We start from the raw sequence: 25138 nt of genomic DNA, 5'->3' as shown, positions 1-25138 counted from the left end.
ATCAACCTAGTAACCCCACACAGGCAATATTCTACAGGTACCCGTCAGTCTTGATATGTGGGGAGCATGTTTCATGAAACCTCTTATCCAAACATGGTGTTCAACCAGGGGCAAGACCCGTGGCACTATTTACAATGCTATCTTTAACTGATGCAAAGAAGCTTTATTTCATATAGCACTGAGCTGCTGGGGTAAACTCAATCCTACACCACAGCAGCCTGAAGTTGCAGCTTCCTTTATTCAACTCAATCTAATGACCTACTCAAACCAAAACACACGGCCATGTAATGGGCAATTGATTGGTGCTTTTGTCGGGTCTACTTCCAGATCATCAGATATATGGACTCCAATTTCAGCCTCCTGTCCTATCGAGCCACCACCACAGCAATCGGTGATTAGGACCTACCAAATTGATTTACGTTTGCTGCTACAACCAATACAGCCACTGGGGAGACCTTAAACCAACCGAAGCAGATAAAGTAAGGATCATGTGTGTAGCTTCCTCTGAGATAGGATGATAAAAAGGTTGATTAATTATGAAATTGATATGACAAAATTAAATTAAATGTCTACAGATAGCTTAGCTGTGCCATCAGAATATGGGATCCAACATCACATATGTCAGCAAACAGATGTTGATAGGAGTTTTTCCCCGTCTAATGAACAGATGTCATTATTAATGAACAGAAAAGTATTTGATATTTCAGAGTCCATCATGAATATTTGTCCAATTATGCGATGTACTACTGCCTGGGTTTCCAGATAAAGTAAGAGTGGCTAAGATGAAAGCCCACACAGAAGCTTCTCTCTTTCAGAGCTGATAATTGCTTGTTTGCATGTACACCTTTCACTAGTTTTCAGAAAGCTGTCTCAAACCCTGGAAAACAAACAGGAAAAACAACAGCACAACAACAACGTCACTGTTTCTTGGTGACAGCTATTATCAAAGAAACCTCATAAAAGTGGGAGGCTTGATGTCTGAGGAGAGGTGTGGTGGACACAGAGCTGACTCTTTTTTGCTTCCTGTTTTGGCTTTTATAATGTATCAGAATTGAGAAACCCAAGAAACCTTGAGGCTATGAGTCATGTAAAGGTCAAATACTGGCTCAGAGTTCAAATTTAATTGGTGGAGATTTAATATGCTTAGCTCTACCTGACCTTAACTCTCTCAGTAGTGGCCACGTTACTTTTAAAATACCCATGACCAATTAGCCACCAAAAATAGAATGGCACATAATGAATCATACTAAGCATGGTTAAACCTATGACATAAATCCTCACAATTACCTCCTAAGTCCTTTATCCATATCTGATTTTTAAGAGGACACTGACTATATAATGAACTGTCTCTGATCTTCCTTAATAAACCTAGTCATACGCCATAATGGTTTAAACTGGTGATTAAACACCATGAGAATCAACAACAAAAACCATGTCAGAGAAACACTTACATGAGTCAAATTGACCTAGTGGCCCTTCATAGTACAACGCTTCTAGATGTCCTTTGGGATGGAGGAGAGTCTATTTAAATGTGCATAAGCCACACTTTGAACTGATGTTGCAAGGACAGCATTTATCCCCCCCTTTCTCACAATAGTAGTTTGCATGTCTTATTGTACATGCAATTATCAAGTTTTTAAGATTTGTGTTTTATATGTATTTCCACATATAACAGTGGAGAATCGAGCATGCCATATGCACCTGCAGTGAAAATCATCATCTATGTTAGTAGATGGGAAACTATATGTGACATTTATGCCATCATGGATAACTTCATAATTGACCATCCACATGGCAACTAGTTAAATCTTCTTTGTCAATTTTCACGAATTTTTACATTTACAGAGCAACTGCTAAACCAGGTTGAAAACTAAAGCAGTATTGACGGTGCTAGAAAAGCACTTACCGATTCTAAGGACTTGCTGCGAACTCAGACCAAACTCTGCCACCAAGTACAGCAGCGAAAATAACAGTCCCATCCTTTTCGCCATGGTACACGTTGAAGAATCGATTTTAACATTGATTCTTATAGTTTTAATTCATGCTGGCAATTTTACGATTCCTGTATCCGTCATGGATGAACAATTGGCATCGAACCGGTATCTTCTCCATTAAACAGTCCGGTGACAATGATGCTCCTTAAGCTGTTAGTAATTGACCAAATCACAGAGGACATCCTTGTGATATCCTACTACACCAAACATCCGAAGAAGTCGAGCTGTCCCCATCTCAAGTTGTCCATTCGTACATCCATTATACATTCCTCCTGGGCAGACTCGAACTGGGCAGAAACTCGGGTCGGTGAACCTCGGGTAGACGAGCGCGTCCTTCTCCGTGCGCGTACTCAAATGAGGGCACGGGCAAGCCGCTGATCCGCAAACATGGATACGTTCGGAAGATTAACTTCAAATCTGGCAACAGTCGACCTCGACAACGTCTTTGCTTTGGTACACCGAGGAATGATTAAATCTTTGCCCTAGTCCTGATAGAAACGCAGATCTAATCTCCGCAACGGGCACTGACGCTCACTGAAAGATTAAACTACCTCCCCAACAGTTTTATTTACCACTGTCTGATAGAGAGATAACCAATTACTTTCCCCTCTTGCCCTTTAACCCACATTACAATAAGGCCACCCACATTAGGAATCCATTTGGTTGGAGAAAAGTCTTTAGAAGATGCAGCTGAAGACTTGTCCGACTCTGATTCCTTTCTCCAGATGTGTGTCCCAGATCAATTCTCGACTTCTTAGTGCTTGTGCAGGCTTCTGAAATGCAGAACGACCATAGCTTCACAGCATAACTCCTTCTTATCTAATATGGATTCCACTGAAAACAATAGTTTATTTGAACAAATAAGCTCCATTTCTCGATCAAAAATCATTCACAGATGTAAAGGCTACATACAAAAATGGATCATCGTCCCGAGGTCCCAGGTTGGGTAACTTAGTGGTAACGGATGTTAGTGACACTGGCAACGTTATTATTTGCAACGTTACTTTACGCTGGGGGAGTGATCCAGGAAATTATTAATGGATGAGAAAGATTGGTTGTTTAATGGCTGACTGTGGATTTGCATGGTATTATGTAAAGGATTATGATGATGATGAAGAGCCAGTTCTGTAGGCTACTGTGTGGTGTTTTAAGTGAGAAGCCGAGTGAGAGTGGTTGGAGACCGGAGTAAAAAGTTAATAGGCGCACATGCAAGTTTGTTGGATAGAGGATCAACAAAATTCAGATGTTGCATAGTGCATGCATGGATCTAGTAAAATTATGCTAATAATTTCTTAATTTTGCTCTTCAGGTTGGACCACTCAATAACTTTATTAATAGTGCAGCAAAAAGACACTTCAGGAGCCTCCAGGGCCCAGGGCTCTCTGTTTCCATCTCCTGGTGAAAATAAGTTCTTGCATATCTATTCTATTTAAATATGAACACAAACGAGCAACACTGAGCATAAAAAAACAACAACACTTATGAAAGGCTTAGGTTTTACTCATTACGCATATCAAAGTGGATACAAATGGCTACATCATTGCAGTGCATTGGCGTACTAATGTAATTACAATGTACATTCATATTGACATTTAGTTTATCATAGTTGCATTACTGTAAGTTTTTGTTCACTTTGCCATCACTGGTCAAAGTGTTGGTCTGTCTTCAACAGTAGTGGTGTTTCGCAATGTTTATGCAAACAAGCTGATCTGATAGGGGCATGTAAGGCTACTGTTTGTATGGTCAACAATACACTGATTAGACTGATAAAAAAAATGTTCAAGCTGGTGGTTACTTCGACCCCTTTTGTTAGTGACATCATTTGTAAATGTGGATATAAAAGAACTACACAAATTTTATTACATACTCATAAGAAGACACTTGACTGTTACTACTGTCGGGTAATTCCTGATACTAGATTTGCTCTAACCGTGGCGTCCCAGACATAGTAATAATTTAGCAGTGTGAAAGCTGAACGGTGTAGTCTTGGATTGCCGTCTTGTCACTGACACACACACACACACACACACACACACACACACACACACACACACACACACACACACACACACACACACACACACAGTGCAATTAAAGCACAAAGAGTTCTGTCTGGCATACCCACCTTAATTAACATGCAACGCTATCTCACATTTAATCATCACTGCATGCAGGTGCTTTAAACTCAAGACAATTAGAAGCCTGTGGCTGTTTGACGTGTCAACTGTACTTTGGAGCTCGGGAGGGAAAGAACTTGTGACCTTGCTTTTGTATTTCAAAAGTCAGTCGTTTGGTAACATAATGTTCCACGTGATGTCTTCAAATTCGCATCCCTGAGCTGGTTGTGGAGCTGGCAGCCTGCACCCTGGAATGGTTGTATCCAACAAACACAGGGTTTTGCGGGACAGGGTGGTAGCTAGACGCGGAGTTGTAGGAAGCGTATGGCGTCGTCCCGTGACTCGCTGTGTAAGGTGTCGAGTGCTGGCTGTGGTAGAGCGATTCCATGGGGGTCACGTGTCCCCCAACAACCTGCGATGCATATGAGGACGGGTGCGATGCCATGACGTTTCCGTTATACACCAGAGGTGCCACGGGGGGCATGAACTGCGGGTGGTACTGGGTGGGCTGAGGGTATCCTCCTTGAGGTGCAACAGCCATGCTGTGGACTGACGGATTTGGGTGGAGGAAGCTGGTCTGGTGCATCATCAGCGGATGGTTTCCGACCGAGCTGACCGTGCTGGAGAGCGGGTGGAAGCGGGTGAGGGTGGGCTTGGCGCCGGGGTGGTACACCTCGAACGAGCCCTGCTCGGCGAAGGCCTGCCAGCGGCACAGGAACGCCAGGCCCGAGGCGAACAGGACGGCGCCGTCCACCCAGCCGACGTAGAGCGCCTCGCCGAGCTCGTGGCGCTGCGCGTCCACCAGCAGCGGGTTGTAGAAGTTGCGGATGATGGTGTTGCCCGTCCAGGAGACGGGGATGAAGACGCAGGCGGACGCCATGATCTGCATGGCGCCCGCCACCATCAGGAGGATGCTCTTGACGCGCGGCTGCTCCCGCAGGCAGGACAAGCACTGCAGGCCGGCCAGGGCCAGCAGCAGACCCACGCCGGACAGCGCCACCGCGCAGCACATGAGGCCCCTGGCCGCCTGCAGGTCGGGCGGGAGGAACAGCAGCGAGTCGTACACCTTGCACTGCATGCGGATGTTGGCCTGCCGGTAGCAGTTCATCCACAGGCCCTCCCAGCGCGTCTCCATGACGATGATGTTCTCCCCGATGAAGGCCGTGACCTTCCACATGGGCATTCCGGTGACGGCGGCCGCCCCGAAGAGGCCGACTACGCCGAGGCACATGGCGATGAGCTCACATGGTCCTTGCACCATCCTTTCCGTTGTTGCTCCTGAAGGCACTTCAGACTGTATGTCCCTTTTCTTTCGCTCCCTCTCTCTGTTTCTCTCCCTTCTCTCTTCTCTTCCCTCCTGTCCTCTACTCAAGTATATCAGTATCCTCTCCAAACTAATTACCATTAAATGACCGGAGCAAAAGCGGCAAGAATGGCCCTGTGCTTAGCTTCCAGAGCGGCCCCCAGATGGAAGTGTTGGAAGCGGTCCCAGAATAAGAGCATTAGTGCTACACTGGAGCCCCGTGGTGAGCAGCACTTCTCCACCCAGCTCTCTCTCTCGCTCTCTCTCTCTCGCTCTCTCGCTCTCTCTCAGGTGAGATGTGAAGTCATTTGTTCGTGAGAACGAGAGTGGCACTCTGGGTCTGTTATGGGAGAGCAGCCGCGGGCGGCCGCGATTGGTCCAGAGGGATGGGGGTCAACTGGGCCTCTGCTGATGGTGTGTTTACTGTTCCTCGGGCCATGCTGGCTCAGGCCTCTTGGCTCCGGACTACCACAACATCACGTCTCTGATACTAGCGCTGTTTAATCACTGGGAGGGTTTACGATTCACACAAATGCGGTAACAAAATACCAACAGCGTATCAAGTGACAGCAAAGTTTAAAGCCCCACTACTTTTAACAGAGCAAAGCCTACTGGTAGCATCTGAAGTGCATTAATACCAAAGTTTGGAAATGTCCCTCTTGCGAGTCAAATCCAAATACATGAATGTTGTCCCAGTGAGCGTTAGCCTTAAGAGTCTGTATTTGAATGTGCAATATTACCATAGACCTCTGAAGTTCGCCTACAAAAAGGATCCAAAGCTGCCATCTTTGCCCATATAAGGAGATCCGGGAGTTAATTGAAGCTAACTGCCTATGGCAAGTTGCATTGTAAGTTAGCTCTGGGGTAGCAAAGATCAAAGTGTGCCGTCTTCACCTACCGGAGATCACAGTATCCACTAGACGGCAGTGGACAAAACTGTCTAGCGAAAAACGTCTGCATTTCCAATGTCATCATCCCCAGGTGAGTTTAACAGGTGCGATAATTGAAAATCCCCATGTTATTTTCCCATAGAAAAAATCTCAAGATACCGGATCTCCTTATTTGGGCAAAGATGGTAGCTTTTTTGTAGGCGAACTTCAAAGGTCTATTGTTCAAACACACAAAGTCAACAGAGGTAAATAATTTCCTTGATGTGGCACTCTGTGTCACCACTAGGGTGAGGTAGAGTTCCTTAACAAAGGATTTTCCCTGATTGAATTGTTTAATTTACAGTATTATGACAGTTCTGATGGAGGATATTCATACTGATGTAGAACTGACTTTGGATTGCTTCCAATCCAATATGAAATGTAAACAAGATAAAAGCTTTCAGTGTTTGTTGATACTTCAAGAGTACAACTGACACCTATTTGTTTGTTATTGGCTTACACTTGTCTTTTGTTTCAAATGGGAGGTGGAAAGCCAAACTTGTTCTTTATTACAGCTAAATAAATGGCTGTCAAAATACTCCTGACAGTTGTAAGTGATAAACAGCTTGATAAGTAAAATCATGGGTGAAACTTTATTTTCCATACAGTTATACATACATTCATTATTAATCTGTGGTCCAGTTACAAAAAAATCTTTATACAAACTTCATGTTAAACTGTTTTTCAAGTCAGTCTTCCAGTATTACCACTGTTAGTAATCTTTAAACAAATAGCTGTGTAAATGGGAGTGTCCAGTTTGCCTGTTTGATCGCTCAACTGTCACTAACTCAGGGTTTATTCTTACATACGCAACCTGTTATTATGTTAGACCTTTAGCCAGTCAGTGCGCCTTTCTTTTTACCTAAACGGTCAGACTACTCATACCAATGTTTTTCTCTCCCATTATGGCCTGTCCTTCGTTAAGTAACCATTGACTAGGATGTTGCCTCAGGTCCTGTTTCTACAAGGAAGTACTAGATAAATGAGTCCTGCTGTAGACAACAACTCTTTTGAAGACATAAAAGACATGAATCAATTGACACCCACGTCCCACATTATAAAACATATCAACCGAGGCTATACATTGACATTAACACCCCTTCATTCACTTTGCTGTAGAATAGTACTCTAGTAATCCAGGCTTGCCCTCAACAGATACTGAGGCCGCAGGGCACACAGATCACCATGACACTCCTGTAAACAACACTGAAGACAGAGAGGAGGAAAACAAAGACTTGCCAAGTCACCACATTCTCCCTGCCTGCTATGCTAACAAATACAATTTGAATTACTAACAAGATGTTATACATTTTTTGTAATGACAACATGTGTCAATTCAAATGTAAATGTTTTAATATAAAGAATGTTAAGAATTTAAACTGCAGAAAAGTATACTGTACTCTTCAAAATTCAATGCCATATCAAATATCAGTGGCTTTTTGCACACTTGCACACAAAATGGAGATCGTCATTCAGGAAATTATGTTAAACGTGTGCATTAACAGGCAATTGATTGTCAACTTGCCAAAAACCATGTTAGATTTTGTCTTGGAATTTTATACCTACCAATAGTTGCTGATATTCTAAGCAGAGAATCAGGTTATGACACAATCCTCAATGCTTCTCTCATCATCTAGGACTGTGTCTACAGTGAAATGTAAAAGTAAATCATGAAGAATAAAAAATCTCTTCCACGGTCAGAGAAAAGTCATTACTTCCTTATTTAAGCTGAAATGTGTTGACAAAGAACAGACCCAGTCCAGAGACAGCTATGGTTCCATGTTCCAGGCTCTGCTGAGGTCTGTAGGCTGGTGCTGGTGACGTCTACAGATAGGCCACTTTGCTGTGGATCGACGGGTGTCTGTAGGGCTGATGCATAGACGGGTGCCTGGACGGGGGCATGGACGGCGGCATGGACGGCGGCAGGGACTGCGGGATGGAATGCTGGAAGGACTGCTGGAAAGACGGCTGCCTGGAGGGCTGCTGGGAGTACTGCAGGGACGGCTGGCGGGACGGGTAGCTGTACATGGTCTGCGGCCGGGGCTCGGGCGCGGGCAGCAGCGGCTGCGGCGTGTAGGACACGTAGGGCGTGTACGCGGCGGAGGCCTTGCGGTACGCCCTCTGCCGCTCCTCGTACTCGTCGTCGCGCGGGATGCTGCAGCACACGAAGACGCAGCCGCCGGCGAACAGGAAGGCGGCGGACACCCAGCCGATGTAGAGCGCCTCGCCGAGCTCGCGGCGCTGCGCGTCGATCAGCAGCGGGTTGTAGAAGTCGCGGATGATGACGTGGCCCGTCCAGGAGACGGGGACGATGCAGCAGACGCACGCGCCCAGCACCATGCAGCCGGCGACGATCAGCACCATGCGCTTGGCGCCGTCGTTGTCGCGGATGCAGCCCGTGCACTGCATGCCCACGATGCTGACCAGCAGGCCCAGGCCGCCCAGCGCCACCGCGCAGCACATGAGGCCCCTGGCCGCCTGCAGGTCGGGCGGCAGCGCCAGCAGCGAGTCGTACACCTTGCACTGCATGCGGATGTCCGCCTGCCGGTAGCAGTTCATCCACAGGCCCTCGTAGCGCGTCTCCATGACGATGATGTTCTCGCCGATGAAGGCCGTCACGCGCCACTGCGGCATGCCCGTGCTGGCCGCGCAGCCGATGAGGCCGATGAGCGTCAGGCACAGGGCCGCCACCTCCAGCGCCGCGTTGGGCATCCTGTCTCTCTCTCTCTCTCTCTCTCTCTCTCTCTCTCTCTCTCTCGCTTCTCCTCTCGTCCCTCAGCTCCTCTCTAGCCCCCTCTCTTACTCACAGCGTTCTCAGCAGTCTTGTCCTAGGAAAAAGCTCAGCAGCCCTGAGCTCTGTAGTTGTCCTGGCCTCTGGCGTGAGACTCAGAGACTAAACATCTACTCCAGGTCTTTCTTATTCTCCTCTCCTCTCCTCGTCCCAGCGTGTATTCCTCTGAATGTTGAGGCAGGCAGGTGGTCCTTACTCCTTTCTTCTCTGGCTGGCTCTGGTTTGTTGCTCCTTTGGGTAGTTGTTGGCCTGTGTGTGTGTGTGTGTGTGTGAGTGTGTGTATGGTCTATGTGGCGGCTGTGGGAAACTGTGTGCCGTGTCTGAGGCAGTGAGGCGGCGACTTCCCTGTGGAGAGGTTTTGCATCCCTGTGGAGGAGTAGACTGACACATACTGTATACACCTGCTCCCGAAAAGCCTCCTCCTTCTCCCACACAGGCTCAGGCTCTGGCCTGACTATGGGGAGTAAATGGGAAGGGGAGGGATCTGTGGTCTGTTGCTATGAAATTGAATCCCCTTAGACCTCTCTCATTCTGTTTCTTGCTCTCTCTCTCTCTCGCTCTCTCTCTCTCTCTCTGTGTGTCTCTCTGCTCACTCTTTGTAGACCAATCCTGGGAGTTGAGCTAAGCCACATCATTGTTTATTCAGAAGTCTCCATTTTCTTTCACACGTTACCTGTTGGGAGGATCCAGCGCCACTGAAATGGAAGATAAAGCAAACAGAGAGAGAACATAGGTGCCAGTGTTGTTAAAGCTGAGCCACCAATCCTTGGGAGAACTGGGATGTTCACACTTTGGCCAACTAACTAATTGATCAAGGGGTCACATGAGATTGTGATAAAAGAACACACATATTTACACTTGGATAAAAGAAATACATGATTTTAAATGCGAGTGAATGAACCTAACCATGAATTAGCTGAACCATGCGTGTATCAGAACTGATGTTCACACAATCGAGATGACCCAGAGCCAATAACTCCTAATAGTGCACTATTGGCAAATTTCCACCCGCAGGTCCAGTGAAGGAAGCAGTCAAATACAGTGCATATGTGACATCACTACAAATGGGCCAACTTCCCATTCACACACACACACACACACACACACACACACACACACACACACACACACACATTATAACACATTCATAGAATTAGCATCAATTAAGAGCTTCTGTAGCCATGGCAGACGCAGACTGTTTGAAGGGCAGGGGTGAAAAAACAGGATCTGCAGTGACGTGACTGTGTTATTACTCACTTCTGTCTAAATGTTATGATAATAATGATAATGACTTGTGTCACCAGTTCTTCCTAGGAACTCTGAATGAAATGAAATGACCACCATATATACACACATTTAGAGCTGACCTTGGGTGTCTGAGAAAAACCAACACAAGTCTGACATGTGGGTTTATTTGGATAACCCACAGTGATGTCCCGTGTCAGTAAATGTTTCATCATTTGTAAACTCTATTGTAGGCTACGCTTTCATTTTTTTTGAAAAATAAATAAATAAAAAGGCGGCTTATTAAACGATGATGCGTGGAATACGTCAATAGAATGTGTTACCAAAGATCCTTAAATACCTGGTGCTATTTTTTAATGTGTCAGGTCAGGTGGCGGGGGTGTGTGAGTCAAGTCAGGATATAGAATGTGTGTGTGTGTGGGGGGGGGGCGCTGCTCTATGGTACGGGGTTACCTCCAGGTAACATTGCCTAATTTGTCTAGTTTAAACAAAATTAAACAACCATTCGTTTAGAAAAAATATTTTTAAAAATACATTATAATTGTTAAAGTGGTCCTTTTCAAGCAGAGGAAACATTGCCAATATTTTTGACACAAGGATATCAATGGGTACCATAGCTTAGTGTGCAGTTGTTTTGGTTTGAATACGGTTCAAATGATTCTGGTGGTGTCCTTCTTCTTTTTCTAAAAGAGCAATACTCCAGCTACAGTATTATTAATACTCAATGCCTTAAAGGCCCATCACGTTTGTAACAACACAGTTTTGTTTTATCGTGTTATTGAGGAATACAACACACAGTTGATTCTTGGAATCTACTAAGAACTGAATAGTTTTGTCTGTGTCTTTGTCTTCCCTGGTGTACTGCCCACATTCCTCACCAATATAAGATACACAGATATATGATCCGAAGTCTCTGCACCTAGTAACTAATAGCTTGTAACATAATGAGCCTTTGTTACACGCATCGGTTCACTGGGAATGCTTTGTCATGAAATAAAACATTCACTGTAAGCTATTTGTCGTCTGCCCTAGTGCTGTACGTGGACAAACTTCCTGAAACAGGTGTGACTACCGGTTGGGCCATTTCTTGTACCTTTCCAGTGACAATGCTCAAGCAATGGCCTTGTTTTCACTCACAGAGTATGACAACAAAATGGCCACAAACAGGTCAAACCGGTTCAGCTTGTAATCAGGTGAGGGGGTGCTGCCTCAGGTATGTCTCACATCATCACACTGAAACACTCATGTTTGTTTTCAAGTCTGGTCACTTTATGTTGATTCGACATCCACTTGGACCAGTGTATTATATACAGTACAGTTCTCAAATAAATGCAAAACGTACAATCCAAACTATTTACAGAACACACAAAGTAGGTCACAATTATCATACAGTGCATCAGGTCCTCACGGTGAAGGAGGGGTAGTCAGAGTAAACAAATGTTTACTTAAGAAACATTTAACAGCAGCTATTTAACAACTTAATTACTCCAAACACCATCATGTCATAACTCACACACTCACACAGTTAATTGACTTAAAGGAAGCCTAAGTGACTATATGACCCTTCAGCAGACAATCTCAGCAACAGACTTACTAAGAAGGCCTAACTGACGTACTGTAAAATCACAACAGGAAACAACAAAGCTCAGAGACATGGACGATGATTAAAAAAAATGCAATGCTTACTGTCTCACTGAGATATGTTAAATTACTACACATGCAAAGCAACACTGGGGAGAACTGGGTCTTAACCAAGTCCAGTACTTGTTTTAATGCCATTTCTATGCTCCTTTTACTGCAGCCTATAGCCTTACTGCATTCAGGCATAAGGAGCCACTTGTCACTCTCATCAGACACCCTGTTACAGTCACTCTCCACACAGTCACAGTCCGTCACGCTCCCCTCTCAGGTGTACTGCACAGGTGTGTACACCATAGATCCGGGCGGAGGAGCGGCGTAGTTAGGCTGGGGGGCACCGTAGTTCGGCTGGTAGTATCCGGGCGGCTGGTAGGAGTACGGTTGGTAGGAGTACGGCTGGTAGTTGTTGCCGTACGCTGAGCCGGCCCGGTAGATCACCTGGGTGGGGTCCTCCTCCTCGTTGGCGCGGGGCGCGTGGCGGCACAGGAGGATGACGCCGGCGGAGAAGAGCAGCGCCGAGGTCACCCAGCCGATGTAGAGCGCCTCGCCGAGCTCGCGGCGCTGCGCGTCGATCAGCAGCGGGTTGTAGAAGTCCTGGATGATGACGTGGCCCGTCCAGGAGACGGGGATGATGGTGGTGACGCAGCCCATGAGGTAGAGGCAGCCGCCGGCCACCAGCACGATGTGCTTGGTGCGCGGACGCGTGTCCACCAGCTTGGTGCAGCGCATGCCCACGGCCGACACCACGAAGGCGAACGTGGACAGCGCCACCGAGGCGCACATGAGGCCCCTGGCCGCCTGCAGGTCGGGCGGGAGGAACAGCAGCGAGTCGTACACCTTGCACTGCATGCGGATGTTGGCCTGCCGGTAGCAGTTCATCCACAGGCCCTCCCAGCGGGTCTCCATGACGATGATGTTCTCCTCGATGAAGGCGGTCACCTTCCACATGGGCAGGCCCGTGACGGCCGCCACGCCGATCAGACCGATGAAGCCGATGACCAGCGCCACCACGTCGCAGCACATCGCGTCCCGACGCCTCTTCCTCTCTACCGCCAGCTGCTGCTCGTAGATCGTCTCGGTCATCGACTTGCCGGCTTTGTCGTCGTACTGACCCGTGTAGGCGCTGTCTCCGTACGACTTCCCGTATGAACGGTCCATGTAGGTCTTGTCCACGTAGGACCCAGGGGCCGAGTAAGCCATGACGGCTGGGGTTTTAGGGGGACAGACCAGTCAAGATCAGCGGGGAAGAGTGTCCAGTCTCTGCCGTCCTCTGACCGCCTCTCTCTCTATACGTGTCTCTCTCCGCAGCTTGAGTGAAAATGAGCGCAGAGGAATGGGTCGAGGGTTTTTACACCCCAAGAAAATATGTTAATGATGAAATGCCATCAGACTGGTTTGGTTGCCTTTCGCGCATCTGATTCACCCTGGACAGAGAAACTGGTGATACTGGCTCTCCTTAAAAAAAGCAGAGGTGAAAACTGCTGTTGTCATTGGTGTGTTTCAGGGAATCTTGGTGGCCGGATGTGCCTTCAAGGTTAATGAATGATCCTTATTGTAAAGTGAATGAGTTCTTCATCAAATAGCATAATTTATAAACAATATACAAAATCGATACAGCGATATAATCCAGGATGGTTCTCAAGTAAGGGAAAGTAAAATGTTCTTTTGCTGCCCATTAGTGAAAGAAACTGCCTTAAATACTTTTCCACATACCAAAACAGATGTTCAAATTCAGCCTATACTGTTATGCTTTTCTACCTTTGTTTTATACCATTCAAATGATTGTTTCATGTGTACAAATTACTTAAAGTTAACCTAAAACTGTAGCACCCTTTAATAGTAAACAAAATACATTACATGAAACTTGAAGTGCTCTGTAGTAATGACAGTTAACTATCTGTTAATGGTGACCCATCCACACTATTTTGTCTCTCATCTCCCCCACGTGCCAACACATGACACTGCGGGCCTGCCCTTCCTCTCACCCTGGCCTGGGTGAGAACGGCTGGCGTGTCTTTATCTGTCGGTCTCCAGTGTAAAAGGATCCTGGGCCAAGTGTAAAAGAGAGACATCTGAGCCACTCTGAGAAAAGAAACAGGCCTTATCAGATAGCTGTGGTTCTATTATGTCATGGTGGCTGGACTGATGCTGCGCAGTTTGTGGTATGTTTGTGTTTCTGTGTGTGTGTGTGTATACATGTTTGTGTTTCTGTGTGTGTGTGTGTGTGTGTGTGTGTGTGTGTGTGTGCGTGTGCGTGTGCGTGTGTGTGAAAAAGAGTTGAGGTCATAGGGATGTGTTGGGGGAGGAGATTATCTTTTGCATGCCACAGGCAGAAACAGATAACAGTTTCAGTTCCTGTATTTTCATCAAACATTTTTTTGTAGCGCACAATGGAAAATATTTTCATTACATCTAATGAAAAAGAAACCTTTTTACGACCGAATAAATTGAATACAAGTACTGAAAACTGACGTGCTAGATTGTCCTCTTCCTCTTACTAAGTCATTGCAGTCATTATTACAGTGTCACACAAGTTACATTAACCAACCTTTTATTGGTTAAAGTAAGTCATGTAACATGTTTATTAAATAGCAATAAATGACAATTCAGTCAACATTATGATTCCGCAAATGAAAGTGATTTATTAGATCTGACAATAACAAACAAGCATAAAGAGAGGCTTCCTTAAAGTGCTTTTAATGAAAAGTTTTGCATACAGTAAACAGAGAGCAATAAATACTTATTGGTGACAATAAGAAAAACAGCAAAATATTGTAAATGTTTGAACTTATTAACAATAAGAATGGTGAAATTTGACTATCTCTGGCATTGTCTCCCTCCCTCCTGCCTGTTCAAACATATTCGCTCTCGCGGTAAAGAGTTGACGCTTGCCTCTCTGGTTTCACCACCACTACCGCCTCTGCCTCGTCCTCGTTCTCCGTTGGCGGAGCGTGGGCGTACTCAGTGTCCTCTTTCCTGCTGCGGCGGGCGTAGCGGGCCAGCAGCAGGGCGCCGGCCACCAGCTGCGCCGCCGCCGCCACCCAGCCCACGTACAGCGCCTGTCCCAGCTCCCGCTTCTGCGACTCCGGCACCCGCTGGTCGTAGAAGTCCCGAATGATGGTGTGAGCGCTCCAGCTGACGGGCACGAGCGCGGCCAGGCAGGACAGCAGGTAGAGGCAGCCTCCTGCGGCAAGCGTGACGTTTTTGCCCCGCGCGTCGTCGCGGCACCAGTTGGTGCAGCGCAGGGCGAAGGCGGAGACCAGGAGGGCGACGCAGGCGAGGACGAGGGCGGCGCACATCAGGCCGCGGGCCGCCTGGATGTCCGGCTTGAGGACGAGCAGCGAGTCGTAGACCTTGCACTGCATCCGGATGTCGGCGTGCCGGTAGCACGCCATCCACAGGCCCTCCCACATCGTCTCCATGACGATGATGTTGGAGCCGATGAAGGCCGTGACCCGCCACATGGGCAGGCCGGTGCTGGTCGCCACGCCAACCAGGCCGAGCATGCCGAACACCATGGCCAGTATCTCCAGCTTGCCCCTCATGGTGGTCCAACACACTCCAGGGTGCACAAATAAATCTCAGATGATTTCAGATTTGTACACACAAGAGAATGTGTAGACTCATGTATTCCATTCGCCAGGAAAGCAGTGGTGTGGCTGAAACTGCAAGAATGCTCTCAGTGCTTCACCTTCACCTTACTGTCTTTAACTCACATCTGATAGAGGTACAAGAGGAGTGGTTAAGATCACTGGTTCTACAATGCCACCATTTTATCTTTTTTCATCAAGCAAAACCTTTGACAGTAACAGAAAATAGTTTCACCATTCCACCTACAGTAACTTCAACATGAAGTTTCGGTATGGCTCAAGACACAATAAAATGAGCTTCACATAATCTGCCCATCTACCATATCTTCAGCTGGTAGTTTCAGAAATACATGTTGACTAACATGTTTATTTCACTCATACTAGTATTATTAACCTTATTAATACATCTCTGCATCCAAAAGTACCATGTCACTTTAACTTGACTTCTGTCACTTTAGCCTCCTGGACGGTCATCCAGGTACAGTATGTCATGAGTGGTGTGCCCTCTTTTTTATCTGCTGTGTCAAGTGTGTTCCTCTGTGCAGTGGGATACCATATATATATATTTTTTTATATATATACAAAAAGTTTTAAAACATATATTTGTGTGTCTTTGTTGATGCACACTGAAGCATGTCCCTAGCAATTTGTATGGGAATAAAGTATTTCATCTTGAATCCTGATACCTTATGCATTTGAGAAATATTCAGTGCAGTTCACTGTAAGCGAGTAAGTAAATGTAAAAAAAAATAATAAACAATGTACATTCATCTCAATTAAACACAGTTTTGAGTGTCCAAAGTGCTGTACAAAATAAAACAAACTATAATGAACATACAGTACAAGCAAACAAAAACATATCATCATCAACAGCAACAACAGCAACAACAACAATAACCATTGCCATTTCTTCACAATTAAGTTAATCTAAAAAGAAACATATTGCTCTCCATTAAAATTACATTATGCAGATACCTTAATTGCGGCAAGGTATTAAACCAAACACTGGAGTGAATTAGGGCAGAGCGCACGTTCTAGTGTGTCCTCATTGACCCATAACTGAGCTTTGCCTTACTGCACCACTGCCTCGGCTGCCCTTCTCCACTGTCTCCTCATCACTGGCCCAGGGTCACAGAGCGGCGGGCACAGTGAGCATTCCTGTAACATGTCTTTGCCACTACACCCACAAATCCACACTTATAATAATAATATAATAATAATAATGATGATGATGAAGACAATGATGATGGTGATGATGATGATGATACAAATAATGATAATGATAATAATAATAATAATAATAATAATAATAATAATAATAATAATAATAATAATAATGATGATGATGACAACGACGATGATGATGATGATGATGATGATAAAAATAATGATCATAATAATAATAATAATAATAATACATTTATTTTACATATTAAAGCACTTTTCATTTGTATGCACTGCTGGCTTCTCTGCCAAAACCTGTGCATGACTGAAGACAGACCATTTGAGCTGTCTGGCATCAAGGGCACCACTCCACCTTTCCAGTGAGTGTCAATGTGGTTTTTAAAATTGGTTTATTTTAGGAAAGAGCCATTAGGATGATTTAAGGTGACATGGTAATATCGCGAACCGCTTAATGGTAAGATTGCGTTACATATTAAACTGAGAGCTTATTTAGTAGAGCCAGAGGGCAAAAGGCAAGCGAGCAAAAATATTCAAGAACTTGAATAATCATGAGTCTTCTCCGTAGTCATTACGGTTGTCCTTCTCATGATGTGAACTTTTAATAGTTTATTTTAAAGTCATGCAGATAGATCCTATCACAATCAAACCTCTCAGATATACATTATGCATGTGCATGGCTCTTGTTATTTTATCTTTTTATGTCAGCTTCTTTACAAGTTCCATTTTCCTTCTACCTCTTGTTTGAGTCAAACCAGATCACTGTAACAGTTGGGATATGGGCCACATACAGTCGTACATAGTCACAGCAGGATATTCATAGCCAGGCTGCCAGAACTCTTCCTGTGCTTTGAGTCTGTGTGCATTTGAATAATGGGAAATGTGAGGTCAGCTGATAGAATGACATGCCTGGGGTTTTACCACCCTTCTGCGCAGGAAGAGATCTACCAGCAGACACAAACAGAAACCCAAAAACCTGTCGGACAGGTTGGGTGGATCTCTGTGTGGCTCTAATGCCAGCACAACTTTGCTCTTAATGTCATGACAGTGTCATTTCCTCTCATACGTGACACTTTGACACACTACAGCATGATTGTCAGTAATGCAGGGTATTGCATAGGTGTTCTGTCTGTTTGCAAGTAGATATAACTATGAAACATTTTAAGGTGAAGGAGCACAGGAAGTAAAGCCAGACAACACATATGTTCTAATCGGACCACCTTCTGGCAGAACAGGCCTCCCTCTGCAACATACTTGTACTTCGCCATCTCCTGACCAACAGTGGTACTGCATATAAAAGTAAGACATGAAATGCATCTTACTTGTAAAGTCAAATTTATATTTGGACACTTTCCCTCATTTCAAGTCATTTGCATATGATCACATACACCCCAACGTGTAAATGTGAGTCTGCAAGCACTTTCTGTCAGATGGTATGCAGATTAAACGTGAACACTCTCCAAAACAAGGGAGATGGAGTTGACATTCATTACTCAAATGTAGAGGGCAGTGCCTAATGCAGACCCCAACATTGAACACTAATACTATTCTGTAAAGTGTAGTCCACAATATGTGTTGTTTTGTAACACGCTTTTGTTATACTGCGTACACACTTACAACAAATGTGTTGAAAATAACCTCTGGTTTTTTTTAACACATCTCTATGTCCAGTTTGTATTGGGGGAGAGGAAATACTGATCTGTTGGATTACACACTTTTTCAGTGCTAGGAATGTTATCAAGAAAGTATCAGTCAAGATTGGTGTTTCTGATGTTATCTTCTGAGTCACTGAGAAACCACTGAAAACAAGTGCAACCACTGACATGCACATCTGTGGATGCAACACAGAGAGCTTTGGATCATAAGACTGTGCAGTTTTGAACCAGAGGGAAGTGCAAGTAGACGTGACATGTACTCTCTTGGAAGTATTGAACTCCTTTAGTGTCAAAACCCTATGCAATGTGAAACTGGACTAAGTACGTAGCATATGCTTGAGCATGTTAACATTAAGTCCTTTATTATATTCCATTAGACTTTTGATAACAACAACAAAAATCTTCCTCTGTCTGTCCAGTTTGTACCCTCAAAAAGCTCCATTGATCATGCATCCTGATCATGTTATATACTGTATATTGGGATGAACCACACTATCTCCATCCATCAACACACTCTTTCAGGAACATAAAGGTAATGAGTGTAATCTGATTGGCTGTTGGCTCGCCATTTCAGAGAACATATAACTAATAGGACCCTAATTAGGACTACGGTTTCCTCCCATGGTGTTGGCCACAGACCAGCCAACTGAAGCCACTATGAACTAACTCTTATACTCCTATTCAGTGGCACCAATCCAGCAGTGCAGTTTTAATGGACAGAGACCTTGTGCAACAGCAGTGATAACAAAGAATGACTGCTTCCGTAAATCACCTTTGTCACAAGCCTCATACATTCACTCCATATGGGTTTCATATAAAGCACTTTCTTTAAGCACTAGTTGCCAATCGGCCAAATACTGTATGATTTAAGAGAGACAATTGCCATTCTGGCAACAAAACAGCTACACTCCATCTCTGCAGTGTGCAGCAGATATAGTCTTTAAACTGGTTTATTTTTGGAAATAGTCTTAAGGGTAATTTCAGGTGAGGAGATTGCTGGTGAAGAAGACAGTGCAAAGTTCCAAAGTACTTCCAGAGCCACCAAAAGCTAAATGTTAGCTAATTCTAATTTAGTGGGGCCAAGGGGACGAGAGCTGTATAAGCCAGCTGTTCAGAGAGACTTATATTAAGGAGGCCTGCTATGGAGTCAGTGCTGTTTTCCTTCTCACTTTAAACTTTCTTTCAATGTTTCTGACAAATGCACGATGTGTTAATGTATGTATTTCATATCGTTATACTTTCTTTTGTGGAGTTTGATATTACTTTGTTTTACTTATTTGATTAAGTACAAGTTAACATTTTTGAAGTGTCATGTGTTTAATCCAGTCCAGTCCAGGGTGGTTTAGCTGTGAGCGTGTAGCACGTGTAGTGTCTTCATATCATTCTATGTCAGCACTCTTCCTATTCTCTGGGTACTGGTGCATTTGAATGGACTGAAACATGATCTCACCATGCCTGGGATTCAACAAACTCTCTTCCCAGCAGAGGAACAGCCCATAGACAACAACAGAGACCTAAAAAAAAACCTGTCACACAAGTTGGGAGGGACTTAGCTATGCTTCAAAAGTAAATATGTCAAGCTCAGCTCCTCCCTCTGTCACCAACTGCTGTCTGTGACCTAGAGGCGTCTGCAGTTCTGTCTGGTACTTTTTTTTTGGTCAAATTCACTGAATGGCTTCTCACGGTCTTCTTGCTGTCCATTCTGTGCCCACTCTCAAACATCTCCAGTGGTTATATTTGGCTGTGTAAGTGGGAAACCTACTCTAGCCTACTCAAGCCCAGCCAATCAGCATGCTACTTTTGTTGCCTGATAGGGAGAGGTGCAGTTTACAATCAAACATCAATAGTGTTGCAGCAGAATCACGGACTGAACCTTTAAGCAAAATGGGGTTGTATTTCAGATACAGAGTCATCCGAAGAGATACAACACCTATCAACACTCTATAATGAAAACTGTTATTAAAAAAATGTAGTCACGTTTTTCAGCTTTCTCTGTGTTCTTCCTGGTTGTCCGGGGGGTTCCAATAACTGTTCAACAACCATATAAAGCAAAAACAGACTATAGTCTGTTATTCTGTTATTCATTAATGTCTGTCCCCTTGGCTCCTGAACTGGAAAATGACTCATATCCAGGGGCCAGGTTTTCCTTTGCCGAGTGCTTCAGCGCCATCTCCTGGCCAATTACAGAATGTAAAAGTAAGGACACGTTTCTCTTCAGAAAGTTGTCCAAAGCTTTTTCAAATGGGCAGATCATGTTCACTCTTCATTAATTAGCTTGCAAGTCCAATGAAGCTGTGCTCTAATGTCCTATGGCGTAAAACTAATAGGGTCTTGAGCACAGTTTAAATTCGAGTGAGTCACATGTCAAAACGAAGATTAATGTTTCGACAAACACTTATTTACTCACACTTTCATTACAATGGGGAATTGAACAACCCTCCATTGGGAACAGGGGAAATCAAATCACACTCTACCAACACCACTCTCCTTGTTACTGTCATCCAGAGGTAGAAAAGACCATGGCAGTGAGTTGAAATATAATAATACAATAAATAGGAGTAATACTGAAATGCTTTCCATTCAAAAATATCAGATGTCTAAAAATTTATAGTTGTGAAGACAGCTATAGGACACAGTGCAGTACAGCTATAGTGAAGCACATATTGTGATGAAAGGCTTCACAGTCAAAGCATTTGTCCAGATGTTTGCTTGAAAGAAATGACATCCAGTCAAGCGCTGACTTAGATGCCCCGCCCCCGCCCCCCCACCCCCCACACATCCTGTTACGAGGAAATGAAAGTGAAACTTTTAGTCAGAAGTCATGAGTTTGAGAGTTTTATTTGTATTAACTCTCATTCGTCAGCAACATTTTTTTCCCAGTCATGTTTCTTATGACATTTAAAATGTTATTACATACAAATTCCTCAATAGGGCAAGCAGCTAGTTTGCCATTTTAAAAAATATCATAGTCAAAGCACTATGTCCTGCATATTTATAATGTTCTGAATGTTTAGTTTTTCCAAGGGCCAGGCGAAATTAAACTGATTTTTCATATCTGATTAATACAGCAAAGGAGTAGGCCTAATGATACAACAATTTGTTAAGTTTTAGTTTTATTCTTTAGTTGAGAATATATGTTGTCATTGTGTTTACATGTGTGTTTACATGTATAAACAAGGAAATTTGACTCACCTGCAATGAGCAAGCATCTCATTCTCTCTGTCACACACACACACACACACACACACACACACACACACACACACACACACACACACACACACACACACACACACACACACACACACACACACACACACACACACACACACACACACACACACCTCAATCCAACAAACGAAACATGCAATAACAATGCACAACAATGCACACAATGCAATAACTCACCCCTGGATTTAGTGAATCACTCTGTTCATACTACGACTGGCCACATATTCTAGTAAGAAGGTCAGACAGTTACAGTTCCACTGTGTAATACGTCCATTCACCTGCAGACAAAGGCAATCTGGGGGAGTATTTACCTTGGGTTTCAGGCACCCATACTGCTCTGTCTGAAGCTAGTCCTGAATCAGGACATAAAGTGCAGTTGATGGTGAACATTCCTTTATAACCTGGACAGTTTTTCTCATTTGCTTTAATGATTTAATGCTACTGACAACTCTAACATCACATTTTCAAACCAGTTAACACACAGGCCTTAACAAAATGACATATTCACAAAACCTTTAAGACATGAAACAAAAGCTTTCCCTCAAATAACACAACTTGTGTTCAATTCAGTGTATCGATTCAATTATTCAATCAGTATCAACAACACTGTAATCATGTAAGTCTAACAAAAAAGGGAACATGACAACAGTTACATTGTAATATTGTACAGTATGTTGGCATTTAGTAAAACTTGGCAAACTATGGTCAAACTTGTCTCCTTTGTTTCAGTAATGTTTTGAATGCATCTGTTTCCTGTCCTCACACATTGGAATAATAGCCTACCGCACACCAGAACACTGACATATGTTGTCATTGTGTCTGTGCAGTTACAGTTTTTTTTGATTGCTTTGATGCAGTAGTCGACTCAAAGAACCATGTTTCAAAACTCTTAACGCAAAGGCCTAAACAGTGACACCAATGGTCAAAATGACTCATTTTGCCTGCAAAAGGCTCTAACTCCTCCAAAACATTTAAAATATGGACCAAAAACAAATTTTGCCCTCAAACAACACAACTTGCACACAAGTGCATAAGCGCCTCCAATCAGTCATTAGACAAGGGGCATCAAAATACAAAATTCAGCTCTCAATGTGAATCAGTGCTGCATTACTGGTCAGCAGCTTACATATCAGTGCCAATTTGCTTTCTTGGAAAAATAGATCCAGAATCATATACAATGATTTTTCAAATTTTACTGAATGCAGTACTCATTCTTTTTCTTTTTTTGAGTGGCTAAGAAATGAAACATTCCAACAGAAACCACATATATAGTAGGCTATGAAAGAAAAAAAAAAACAGTGAAATCCATCACTGTGTAAGACATAAGGAAAATAAAAATAAAAATTCTGTACAATACTGTAAAAAAAAAATCTCTTCTAGTCAATTCTTACTCTCACTCTCATCTGCCTTGATCACCCATGCTTGCAAGTTACAACACACAACATGGCACCTTTTAAGCCTGCAGACTGATTGCAAATTGAAAAGTTTTGTGAAGCAGTGTCAAACAGGTGCTTCAGTGATTTCATACTGGGCAAGATGTTTCTAAGAGATGGGAACATATAGTTTCTGTTTGGTTACCACAGCTAAAGCAATGGAGTTTGGACTGCTTGAATGACATCTGCGTTAACTGATTTGCAAAAGGGTGCGGGAAGTGTGTCAAAACAATGACAATGGGTTAACTCATTTGCAAGAGGTGTCTTTTGGTCTGCTGAGAGAGTGATGATGAAGACTGAGAGGTCACCAGTTTCTTCAACCAGGTCAAAGCAATCAAAAAAAACTGTAACACTAAAAGTAAGAATCAAATACTTGGTGTCTGGATATTTTTGCAAGGTCCAGGCATCCTCTCAAACATGGGAAGAAAATACCACTTCTGGATCATTTAGGGAATTCCCGTTTCAGGGAAAACGAAACTAAGATGTGATGTTGTTGGGTATGATTCATGGTACTATAATTCACATCTGGTTGTAATTATAGCACATTCAGGGAAAACAAATCAATGTGAACCTACTTGCTGTCTACTGCATACATGTCTGTTGAATTAGCATACTTGAAGTGAACATGCCATTTACAGTAAATGGAAACCTCTCAAACTCACACTAACTTTGGTGCTTAGCGGTTTTCGTGCTCCACTCTTGATTTGAGAGTTTGTTATGATTTTTTCTTTCTGTCGTCTCTCACTTAGTTTGCTAGGTCACGTAGAAGTTAAAAAGAGTCATGTGGAATTCTAGGACTCAAGATGTCTTGAATGCAGCCATACAACACAATACGAGGAGGACACAAATCATGGCATTTTCTATATGAACTATTTCAAGGTCATTTATGGATGTTTAAACTGGAAAAAAATCCACAAAGGATATTAGAGAAAGCAAAAAGTTGGATTTAATTTAGTTAAATAGCTCCTACATTGAATCGGACTAAATTGCATTTTTCTTCAATTTTACGCGTAAGTAACCGGTACGTTTGAAAAATGCTGGATAATCAGTGCTGCTGGAGAGGCCAGACGTTTAAATTTGGTTAGCGTGTCTGAATGACGTGAGTAATAATGCATTCATGTGGCTGAGAAGTGGGAAGTTTCCCACTTTAAACTCCCCACTTCCGAAGTGAGAGTGTTCACAGTTGAGTGATGTCAACATTCTCCTGGGAGCTTTCCCAAAGTCCCCACTTCAAACTGGGAAGTTCCCAGTTCAATTGTGACGTACACTCCCTAAACTCTAGGATTCTCGCACTTCCCTGTTGTTTATGAACGCACCATAGCCTATAGTCATGACGGAGAGTCATGATCCGGAACCCACACATGGGGGTTCCGGGTACAGGCCACTAGCACCATATCACATGATGAGGGGCACCAGGCCACGTCTATGTGACAGATTACAGCACCTGGCTGTCCGAGCACCTGTGCAGTGCTGCAACCATTGTTTGTCGCCTGGCATATACAGTATACAGTAAAGAGATGAAGTGAACAGACATATCGCTGATTGCGATGTAGCAGCAACTATTAACTTACACTCCACTGGCCCCTACAAATGTAACATATTACAAATTCCTGAAAAAGACTGTTATACGTTTATAAATGTAATTCTTCTCATTTTCTTTTTTTTTCTTCTTGCCCACATTTGGAAACTGTACTGTGGATAAATTTCCAGTAATTAGCATTTTATGACCAGTTGTCTAACCGGCTTCACTGTAAAGAAAGGTAGACATTAAAAGGATGATCTCAGTTATTTTGGATTGTTGATTGTTTTTTTCTTTCATTTCATAAGTTCCATCAAGAATACCTTTTAGAAAGAATGGCAAGACTTGTTGCTCTCATGCTAGCCTATATGCTTGTGTGTTTGTAACCTTTGTCCAGCATTGTGAATAAAGCTTTGTACTCTGCCGTATGGTTGGCTTGCCTGTGCGTTACTTTTTGCCTCTTTGTGGATTAACTTCATTTTTACCACAGTACCAAATAGAGTGCTAAGCT

General features: G+C 43.8%; 5 protein-coding genes across 5 annotated transcripts in view; all 5 read right to left on the bottom strand.

Moving 5' to 3' along the window:
• Positions 1-1980, bottom strand: part of LOC134099460 (glutamate receptor ionotropic, kainate 1) — a 29880-nt gene extending 27900 nt beyond the window's left edge. The window contains exon 1 of the mRNA XM_062552336.1: positions 1907-1980. Coding sequence (XP_062408320.1) covers positions 1907-1979 — 73 coding nt within the window. The 5' untranslated portion in view covers position 1980. The remainder of the gene's footprint in view (positions 1-1906) is intronic.
• A 1324-nt stretch (positions 1981-3304) lies between these two features.
• On the bottom strand, positions 3305-5689 carry LOC134099991 (claudin-8-like). Its single transcript, XM_062553039.1, has one exon. It carries the CDS (start codon positions 5514-5516, stop codon positions 4314-4316), a length of 1203 nt encoding a protein of 400 aa, XP_062409023.1. The 5' UTR covers positions 5517-5689; the 3' UTR covers positions 3305-4313.
• Positions 5690-6917: 1228 nt separating this feature from the next.
• cldn8.1 (claudin 8.1) lies at positions 6918-9541 on the bottom strand. The gene has a single exon (XM_062552857.1). The coding sequence runs from the start codon at positions 9053-9055 to the stop codon at positions 8168-8170; it is 888 nt and encodes a 295-aa protein (XP_062408841.1). The 5' UTR covers positions 9056-9541; the 3' UTR covers positions 6918-8167.
• A 2085-nt stretch (positions 9542-11626) lies between these two features.
• Positions 11627-13350, bottom strand: cldn8.2 (claudin 8.2). The gene has a single exon (XM_062552934.1). It carries the CDS (start codon positions 13215-13217, stop codon positions 12285-12287), a length of 933 nt encoding a protein of 310 aa, XP_062408918.1. The 5' UTR covers positions 13218-13350; the 3' UTR covers positions 11627-12284.
• Positions 13351-14651: 1301 nt separating this feature from the next.
• LOC134099622 (claudin-8-like) lies at positions 14652-15697 on the bottom strand. The gene has a single exon (XM_062552562.1). It carries the CDS (start codon positions 15560-15562, stop codon positions 14870-14872), a length of 693 nt encoding a protein of 230 aa, XP_062408546.1. The 5' UTR covers positions 15563-15697; the 3' UTR covers positions 14652-14869.
• Between the last annotated feature and the right edge of the window lie 9441 nt (positions 15698-25138).

The sequence above is a fragment of the Sardina pilchardus genome, chromosome 13 (genome assembly GCF_963854185.1).
Source record: "Sardina pilchardus chromosome 13, fSarPil1.1, whole genome shotgun sequence".
NCBI lineage: Eukaryota > Metazoa > Chordata > Actinopteri > Clupeiformes > Clupeidae > Sardina > Sardina pilchardus.
This window is presented reverse-complemented; position numbering and strand designations above follow the sequence as displayed.

Bases quoted from the DNA above. Each gene is read 5' to 3' on its own strand.
- LOC134099622 (XM_062552562.1), bottom strand. From the start codon at position 15,562: ATGAGGGGCAAGCTGGAGATACTGGCCATGGTGTTCGGCATGCTCGGC.
- LOC134099991 (XM_062553039.1), bottom strand. From the start codon at position 5,516: ATGGTAATTAGTTTGGAGAGGATACTGATATACTTGAGTAGAGGACAG.
- cldn8.2 (XM_062552934.1), bottom strand. From the start codon at position 13,217: ATGGCTTACTCGGCCCCTGGGTCCTACGTGGACAAGACCTACATGGAC.
- cldn8.1 (XM_062552857.1), bottom strand. From the start codon at position 9,055: ATGCCCAACGCGGCGCTGGAGGTGGCGGCCCTGTGCCTGACGCTCATC.